A 10,348-nucleotide genomic window follows, 5' to 3' on the forward strand; every position below is an offset into this window, starting at 1 on the left:
CACTCGGCTGGATGGGTGGGTGGGTGGGGAGAGGCATCTAGGAGCAGGACAGGCTCAGCTGGAGCTGGGACCACAATCACGGAGCAGGATCATAGGGTAGTGACAATGTGGGGCCAGGGCCCGGAACAGAGCTGTAATCCACTCCCAGTACGCCCTTGCAACAGGCGCCAGTTCTGCAGGCAGGGGTATGCCAGGAACAAATTGCAGCTCTGCCTCAGGCCTCAGCCCCAGACTGTCACTGCCCCATGATCCCAACCCCAACCCGCCTGCTTGTCCCGCTCTTGGATGCCATTCCCACCTGCCCACAGTTCCATCTTAGCCACCTGGACAAGCACACTGTGCCCACGGAGGTCGTGGGTCAGTCTCAATGGAAACCTTGCTCACCTAATCTGTCCATCACCCTGGCAGTACATGAAGGGTAGACAGGCTGGGGGCCCCAGAAATTGGGGCTGGGTCTGACAGCAGCTGGTGAAAGGAGCTGCTGTCACCAGGATTGCTGGGAAGCTGTTTTCCACTGCTCCAACCCCACTGTGTGCCTGAGGGTGGCAGGACCAGCTGCATGTACCACAGCCTGGGTTGTCTCCCACATCTGGGTCAGGTGGAGACGAGGGACTCACCACAGGCTGGATGGAACCCCTTGGTGGGCTGGATCTGGGACATGGGCCGTATTTTGTCCCCTGGTCTACTGTAACCCCCCGTCCTTATCTGAAGTACTACAGTGTAGCCAGTCACCCCTAGTCCATATTTGTGCATGCAATTATTACATCTCAAGTGCAAGACTTTGCCTTTGTCCTTATTGAATTTCATCTGATCAATTTCAGACAATTTGTCCAGTTTATCCAGGACATTCTGGATCCTAATCCTACCCTCCAGAGTGTTGCAACTGCATTCCAACTTGGTATCCGCAAATTTGCTAAGTGTGCACTCAATCCCACTTTCAAATCATTAACAAATATGTTAAATAAGACCAGACCCAGGACAGACCCCTGAGGAATCCCATCCAATACCTTCTCGCAACTAGAGTTTGAGCCTTTTATGACTACTTGTTTTATGACTACTAGTTTATGTTTCCTTAGCTTGTTAAAGGAGATGTCATAGAGACAGTGTCAAAAGCCTTGATAAAGTAAAAATATATCCATTGCTACCCCCCCCCTCCAAATCCACAGAGCCTGTCAATTTATCCTAGAAATCCAGCTGGTTAAAATAACTTTCTCTTGGTGAATCATGCTGGTTGTTCCTGATCACATTGTTTTCCTCTAGGTGCTTCACAATAAATTCCTTGAGGAATTGCTCCATGATTATTTTTCCAGGTGTTAAGGTCAGATTGGCTGGTCTATAATTCCCTGTTTCACTACATGTGCCTTCTTCCTAGATGTGGTTTACATCTAGGAATAGTCATCTCCATGCTGACATGCTATTAGTAGTTTTCACACTGCAGCATATGAATGAAAATGAAAACTCAAGTAACAAAGTGTTTGTTCACAACAATGAGTTTCCTTTTTCATATTCGTTGAAAGGGCTTTGTGGGTATTATAAACTTTGATCTATTGAGGATATCTGCCTGACTTCTGGAAATGAAAAAACAAATGTTGCAACTCACAGGGTCATATTTTATAATTAAAACAGAATGTTCATAATCACATTTGTACAAATGAAGTAGATCAGGGGCATCCAATTCATTTGGCCCCATGAGCTGGATTCAGACCATGGGGCTTCTTTTGTGCAAGATGATCCACCTCTGGCAGCAGGATGGTGGCTTCTTGGGACCCCTGCCCTGCCCCTGTGTTGGCATGGCTCCAGAACCAAGGGGGTGAACATCACTGTTGCTCAGCCCTCTTTTCCCTGCCATTGATTTTAATTGCCAATAGTGATCACAGCCTGACTTTGGTGGCAGGCGAGGGGGTAGAGAGGTGAACACTTGACAGTGTTCAGCTTCTGGGTTCCAAAACCATGCTAATGCAGAGACTGTAGCAGCTGCACTGACAGACCCCACGGGCTGCCAGTTGGACAGCCTTGATCTAGATGATATAGTGGGTTCACATGCTCATTTTTGCATTTTTCATTTCCACAAGCTCCATGATTTGCACATGATATAAAATGAAATAATCTTTTGCTCAAAAAGCAGTTGCCACATTTTCAAAGGTTAAGGATAAAAAGGTTGGTAAGATGGTTATGTATTTGCTTCTGATATTATTCCTGGAAAATATTACAGAAAAGAAGTATTAGTGAAAGACTTACCTCTGGATAGTGGTAGACTGAGAAGTGTTTGGCAAGGTGTATAATCTCCTGGCTTCAGTTTCATTGACTGTAAATTGGGAATAATTCAATTACCCCACAAGTTTCATAGTTGGTTAATGTTTATACATCACTTTGAACATACAAAGCACTGTGCATCTACCTATTATTTCAATATACTGGGTTTTATCATTCATGTGTGTTTCTTTATCACTCACTGGGTTTTTTTATTAGAAAAAATGTGTTTGATGATAAAGTAATTTTAACCTAAAATTCTTTCCCATTTACTGGGATTATAAGCTTGCTGTAAATTATTTGACATATCAATGGTCCATTATTTGTTGTTTCAGTAATACAGCATGCTGCTTACTGAGCCATTATTGGCTACCTTTTTTTCCAGTTGATCACTATCAACTATAGAATGCTTTTAATAGGTTTATAAATAAGAACTGATGAATTAAATATTTAACATGTGAACCTATCAGACCTTGAAAAAAGAATCATCATAGTTTAATTTTATTTTTTAAAGGAAATTATTTCTTTAAAATAAATATAGTACTTATGCAAAATACCAGATTGCCTTCCCTGATGGCTAACATTTTCTATCTTCAACACAGAGCCAAAGGATTAGGAAAGAAGTTTCTCCACACTGATCCATGACAAACACTTTGCTCATGCCCTTAAATTCTCTTTGCGGTTGAGACCATAGTTCAGACTCCACATCCCTCCAGTTCTTGGCTACTATGCTAAGACAGTAAATAAGGTTACCAAATTCAATGCTGACCGTTTCATGATGCGGACACTGGGCCACTAGCAAGTGCTTGAGATCACATACATCTTGGTATACTGCCACAGATGATAATACCATTATCATCAACCACCAGTGACACATTTAAAAGGTTTTCTTTGCTTGCTGAGCAGTGTATTGCTCCATAGACCATGATAAATTATCACAAAAAGTATTTAAAATCAAATTATTTTACCCTTACTAAGAAAGTGAAAGGATTTAGTAAGCTCAAATTTTCCTTTCCCCCTTGTTTTCAGATAAGTTGTACCCTATATCAGTTTGGAGGAGTCTAATCCTCATAACTGACATGCTTTTCATTATATTTTACTATTACAATATTGTTATGTATTTGGATCTTGCAGGTTAAGACTGAATGGGAAAAGGGTGCCTGCTGTGCACCTAGGCACTGCTGTAAGACAGGAACTTACCCTCATCACTGTCAGGACAAATGTAGCTACAGGAGCAAGAGAAAAAAATAGTGCCTTCTTTGAGATTTGGTGTATGTTCACTTATGACCATATACAAGGATTAGTGACTATTTTACCTGGGCCTTCTGATGTGAACAGGTCTCAGATCAATTTGTAAAGAGAAAGGGAACTCTTGCTGTATAGTGGCAGTAAATAAATGGAAGAGTATCTGGGGTTCTTAAACAGCTGGGGTGTAGGAATAATATGGGTAAATTTAAGAATCATATATGTCCAAACAAATCCAAAAACGAGAGAGAGCAAGAAAGAAAGAGAAATAAGAAAGAAAAGCAGATAAGAAGTTTTGTACTGTTAGTATGTTGCTTATATGTTTTCTGTCTTTTCTATTCAGACTGTAACCTCCTCAAAGCATAACCTGCAACCTCTTCTGTTTTGCATAGCACCCAGTGTGATGCAACCCTGCAGTGATAACTAAATACAAATAATACAAATGTTGATTTGTGTAGCAGCCAGTGTGCTAGACATTTTACAAATACCTAAGATCCTCATGCTTTCAGTATAGAGGATCTTACCACAGGCAAATAAAAGGATAGGGAACTAGTTTAATGAGAAGCAATGTTGCTGAGTTATGTGAAATGCACACTTTTATAAATCTAACAATATTTGTTATATATTTTTAAAATGTATATTGGTATAAGCCCCAACAGAGGAGTAGGAGGAATTGCCTTTTACATGCAGTATGAAGTAGTATAGAATCATAGGAAATCAGGGTTCGAAGGGACCTCAGGAGGTCATCCAATCAAACCCCTGCTCAAAGCAGGACCAGCCCCAACTGTATATAAAGTATTCTATTTTTATCAGTCCTTTAAAAAGTTAATTTAAGTAATTTACTTTTTATTGAATACACACACTTTTGTTATTTGCTATTTTCACTGTTAAAACTCTCAAGTATTGCTTTTTTTCATACCAGTTTATACTTAAATAAAATATTCATACTGTAACTGGACATTTGTTGCCAGAGCTCCTTTATATTAGGAGAACTGTTTTATTTTGCACAAGAAGTATTTGAAATGTTTATTAAAATAATTAAAACTCAGGAATGAAAATGTTGGTGTCTCTGTGCAGCTAATTAGATGTTCTTTCTTGCTGAATTCAAATAAATACTAATTCATTTCCAGAGCACTGTTAGACTCAAATAGTTTACTTTACTTAGTTAGTTAGTTTGTTTCACTAATGCCATCAACAGTGACAGGGCTAATTTGGGGTATTTAAAATGGACCTGTGATGGTAGGAATGTCAAGTGTAAGGAAACATAACGATATCTTATCCTGACACTCCCAAGTTTCAGCCCCCGCTAATCAAACAGTTTCATGGCATGTGTTCCATTGAAGGTGTAGTTTGCTTTCAGAGTACAGGATTTCCTCTGTAAAAGGGCAACTGGTCATTTTAAGTTTAAAAGTCATAGTGCTGCATAAACCGTGTGAAAATGTGGGGAAGTGGACTATGATCAAGGAACCTGAAAGGAGGAAAATGTCTCTAAACCTTTTAAACATCACATAAAAAGGATATAATAAAATATTTTATCCTAGGTACACATTCTTTTAGGATTGAACATTTCTATATTATTTTTTGTCTGATCATAGTTATGAAGAGAAACAGGGTGTTTTAGATAAGACTGGATATTTTTATTTGTTTGTTTTTCCCCTAAATACCCCCATCCTCCTTTCTACATCTGTCTGTTGAAAAAGCACAGGAGGATACGCTGTGTCAGGAGAACCCACCTAGAGGGCCCCCTTGACGCTAGCACATCCTCTGTCAGGCAGCATTCACTGCAGCCTGGAGCAGATTCTGCTGCAGAGTAATAGTGCCACAGAGTCTGCAAGTGTCCTGAGCTGCTACTGAACTGGAGAGCAAAGGCAGAGTATGAAAGGATACAAGAATTTCAAAGGGTATGCTGGAAATTCTTGTCAGGAGAAAGAAAGCAAGAGCCTGTTGCCTGCATTGCTTTAAAATGTACAAGGTCTGTATAGCTTTGGCTTAAGAATCTTCCCAAGGATATTGTCAGAGCCTCAGGAGTAATAACTACTATTTGGGAGCTGAATTGGGGGAAAAAGGACAGCAAAGAAAAAATTCTTAGATAACATATGACTTAAAGCTTTGATTTTTTGGCAAAATATGAAACCATGCACATTATTTTTATATACAGTATTACATCAAATTAGAACTAGACTCTGCAGTAAAAGAATCAATAGCTTAGTCATTTTACTCAAAGGGAGCAGACAGACAGCCTTATTATGGGGTTAGACAGCAAAAAATGAATTTGATCATGATGGTACCTTGTACTCATGATGGTGTCTAATTGCAGTCTTGTCCTGTGGAGCAGAAGAAGCGTACTTCCTCTCTTCTTTCTAAGATGAAGAAAATAAATCTAGAGAATTAAATATAAAAGAGAAGTTTGTTCTTGTTGTGCATGCTAATTAACCACCATTCTATTCCCTGGGCTTGGAATAAAGGAAAATTACATTAAAGTGACCACTGATGAATATGTGTCTAAGAAAGAAGAAAAAGCAATATTCATTTCTACAGGACAACATGGCAAAACAATCTGAAGTAATACATTTTCCACCAAACACTGAGTTAACATGGATGACAAGAAACTATCTTTTGACTAACCTTTTCCAACTGTCCAAAATGCTGGATATGAAGATGCTTTAATTTATACTAAAACCACTTGGATTTTATCAAGGCAAACCTTTGGCATAATTTAGGATAAGCAGTTATCTTATCTTGATTAGTTTAATATATATTTTTTTAAGTAAGTAGTGAGGCATAACTGGATGGACATGTATCTAGAAAACCTTGTGAAGTCTTTCTTCAGATCCTGGCGATGCTTATTTTTGTGGAGTACAGATAATTTTTGCAACAACCCTTGGTGATAACTGCTTATGCAGTCGTTTTGGAATGCATCTATGAATACCATAACAGATAAAGCTATCTGACAAGGAAAACACTAATGTTGGAAGATCTGTGAACATGATGCACGTGAATAATTTCCCCTTTAGGAGGCATTCATGGATATGGTGAGTAATCAGTACACATTACAGATTGTCAAACTCAGAATGCTTGTTTGCAAAATACTGTGGCAACTACCAGATGCTGGCTTTTTCAGTGTTAGGAGGACTAACTAGATTATCAGTAAAATAGAAATGTTACAAAGAGGATACTAATGATATAATACAAGTTTGTCTCCCCTGTGCCACTACATAGCAGAGGAGTCAAACAGGAGAATCTATTTTTCATGGCTATGCTCTATTATTCAAAGAAGAACCTTTTGAGAAATGGAAATGTTTCTGAACATTACTTAATGGAAAAACTGCAGACCTGTTTTCCCATGTAATATTGACTTGTCTAGCCTTTACTATTTATTTTTAATTCAGTTAACCTAACAACAAGAATAAATGGTCACTCATATTTTAAATATATTTTAGAAAGATTACTGACTTGTGTGCTAGGAATTTTAATCTGGTTGTTTGGAAGACAGTCGCACTGAATTGAAATCCCTTAATTTTCATTAAAACATCTGTTTAATTATAAACCTAGACGCATCTATAGTTCTTGGCCAGTGAGCAACCTTTCTCTACAACTTTACAATACAGTAAGCTTTACTTGTTTCTGGTTATTTTTTTTAGTGATGTAGCTTCATGTCATGCTGCATGTGTTGGTATTTATGACTGCATGCTTAAACTAGCTGAGCATTATTGAATGTTAGGTCATAGCCAGTTTCATGAAAGAACTTTTCTCTTGAATACCACTTGGGTATATTTTACTTCTTTTAAAGGTACCACAAGCAAGCATATTATGGAAGCCCAGTAGTCATAGTTTGTATTCTATTGAATGATCTGCATGTGTTTGTTTACATATGGAATTAATCTGAGAAAGTATAGGAGAAAACTTTCCTTGAAATATATTCTAGCTAATATCTTGAGTGGAATGGAAAATATTATTTTCCTCATTACATTTCCAAGTTGCACTTAACAATATAGTACTGTTAATGTCTCATAGGCTTAGCACAAATGTCAGCTGAGTGTCAACTGTCAGAGGTTCCTGGCTGTCCAGGTCATAACTGATCACAATGGTGCATCTATAAGAGCCGGTCATGTTGTGAAAGGCTGTGAATTTATTACGAATAACTTTGAATTAATATAGTTGTAATATGAATTTATTCCTTTAATGTAACCATCCTGTTTCCTGTCACATTTATCTGCTAGCTTCCCACATGCCAATCTTAAACTAAGTGATATCCCTCTGAAATTCCCATATGGCTCACTTCAGATTAGTTATCACCAAGAAACTCAGATATAAACATTAGTATAAGCTTTATTCTTTTCACGGATTATTTTACAGTGCCTTGTAAATTTTACTGCAGTTCACGCCTAGGAAAGCCATTTCCATTGTCTTCTAAGAATATGGCCTTTCTTTTTAATAACTTGGAGAAGTCATTTTGAGAATTTTTAACCGCTTCAGGTTTGTTGTTTTTTTCAGGACTCTGCTTAGTACTTGCTAAAATCTGTTATCGTGCTTTTGATCAGACCAAATATGCTTTGTTTATGTGCTTGTTTTCTCTCGTAAGCGGTTGCTTGTTTTCTCTCTGGACCCCTTCCTAACCTTTCTGGTATCTGCATCAGAATATGAAAACATTCTCTAGAAAGTACTGTAGTTGGTGGCTTTATTTTACATGCAGAAATATATAGAGACTTTCACTCATTTTAAATTCACTTCATTATCTGATTGTAAATTATATCGTATAAACATTTATAGTGTACAAGTTCATTGACCTTTATTTGGAATTAAAATGCTTTAATACAGTGTTGTTCAACTGCACACTCAGAGAACCAGACAAATTTGCTTATTCATGCTACACTAGAGCTATTAGGAACATTTCTGAATGTTAGGTTTTGAGAGTTGCTGGTCTTCATTTTTTTTTTAGTTGTGGAAGTACACATCCATACATTTATGTAGTTGCTGTCTGACATGGCAACCTTTTTTATATTTTGTGTTTATACATTTAATTGGCTACAAAAAGAGTGCTCTATGTTTATGCCCACCTTGTGCTGCTTTGAGACATCCATTAATAAGATGGTTATGAAGTTAGAGGAAGAGCTTTTTGTGTGTGACCCAATTAGTGTTGTGTTTGTTTAATAGTTCTGCCAGTTGATGTTTCTTGACTTTACTGACTGTTGTTTTGCAACAGTGATGCGACACATTATCAGTATTTAGTGATCATCATCATATTGAGTACATATTTATTTTTTAAATCAGGAGTGCTAAACCTTCAGCTTGTGGGCCATATGCAGCCTACAGAGCCATTGAATCTGGCCTGTGGGGCTCCCCACAGGTCAGAACATGTGGCAGTAGGGGAGCGGTGGCCATTAATATGGACACCCTTTCCACTCAAACCCCAAGCCCTGCATACCCAAGTGGAGCCAGACCTCACCCCCTTCTTCATGCAGGGCTGGGTTTGGGCCAGGCCATGCACTGTTCCCCTCTGCAAGGCTGGGCCACACACCCCTTTCCCTTATAGGGAAGCATGGGCGACTGCTGCCGCCTTAGTTGGGACGGGACGTGCCCCCCCAAGCAACCAGTCAGCAACCGGCGGGGAACACTGACTGGGGGGGCGGTCCCTGGCAGCCAATCGCGAGGCGGCTGATCATTGCAGCCGCTTCTGGGAACACAACGGTGCTCCACTCCCCGGCAGTTCTTGCAGGGGGAGGAACTGGTGCTTCCGCCTGCCCCCCCACCCCTCAACTAAGCGGGGAGCACAGCCAGTCAGGGTGTGCACTGGTGCTCTCAGGGAGTCCACATGCACCCCCGTGCACCTCCTAAACATTACCACTGCAGGGAAGGACTGGGCTGAACCATGCCTCCTTTGCCCTGTGAGACCAGGCCACTCCTCCTTCCCCACCACGGGGCTGGCCATGACACCTTTTCCCTAGCAGGATGGATTGGGGCCAGGTCAGGTCCCCTCTCCCACTGTGCAGGGCTGGGTCCCATCCCACTCCCCCTTCCCTTACTGTGGGACCAGGCTGTCTGTCTCACCCCTGTGGCTGGATGGTGACTACTACACTGGACCCAGCTTGCCAGGCAAAAACCTTGAGCCCCGCTTTTTTAAACCACTAGTTTTAAATGTAAAAGCCCATATTCAGATTTAGTTGTAATAAATATCTATGCCTCACTGACACTAATTACTTACTCTACCCTCTACCTTTAAATGGCATTTCTTTTTCTGTCTCTGATGTAGAATAGAACACAGGAGGCACCTCTGCTTTTGAATTTTAGATTAATTCAGTTTAATTTCTTGTGTAGGCCAAGGCTTTTAATTATTTTTGTGAGCCAGGGGCTAAGGTACATGCTTTTCTGCTTGCCTTTGGGGATTTAAGGGAAAAAAATCAATCATTTCCATCACCAGCAAGAACCAGCTATATGTGCTGGGTTTGAATTTTAACACACAAACTTATTCTGAAATATGAATGTCAGTGCCTGAATCTTACTGGTAATGTTGATATTAAGAATAATATTGGGAAGCCACTTGTATTATTATATACAATCATTTCTATGATTCTATAAACAAGAGTTTATCAATCTATATTATAATATGTTCCTTGCCTGAGAAAATAACATCAACATTTTAGGTAGGGAGAGCAAAACTATGAAGAGACTTCTATGCGAGTATACAGATTTTGAATGTGATATGGTAAGAAATAGGAAGCCAATGCAAGTATTCCAAAGATGGTGTTAAGTGATGTGCTTGGAGGAGTGAGAGGATTTTAGCAACAACTGTATACCTTAGAGTGGAGAGAGGCCAAGTGCTGGAAGGCCAGGAGGAAGAGGTTATAATGACTAA

At 39.5% G+C, this 10,348-nt stretch overlaps 1 protein-coding gene across 3 annotated transcripts in view; it reads left to right on the forward strand.

Moving 5' to 3' along the window:
* The window catches only part of PDE4D (phosphodiesterase 4D), a 1,639,075-nt gene that overhangs the window by 815,748 nt on the left and 812,979 nt on the right, over window positions 1–10,348 (forward strand). Inside the window, exon 1 of one of the 3 annotated variants that reach the window (XM_019517826.1) lies at window positions 5,302–6,527. The exons of the other annotated variants lie outside the window; for them this stretch is intronic. Within the exon in view, the coding sequence (XP_019373371.1) occupies window positions 6,481–6,527 (47 nt within the window). The 5' untranslated portion in view covers window positions 5,302–6,480. Of the gene's footprint in view, window positions 1–5,301; window positions 6,528–10,348 lie in introns of those variants that run through there. 3 annotated transcript variants of the gene reach the window in all.

This window comes from Gavialis gangeticus, unplaced genomic scaffold (genome assembly GCF_001723915.1).
Source record: "Gavialis gangeticus isolate Ggan-Ray unplaced genomic scaffold, GavGan_comp1, whole genome shotgun sequence".
NCBI lineage: Eukaryota > Metazoa > Chordata > Crocodylia > Gavialidae > Gavialis > Gavialis gangeticus.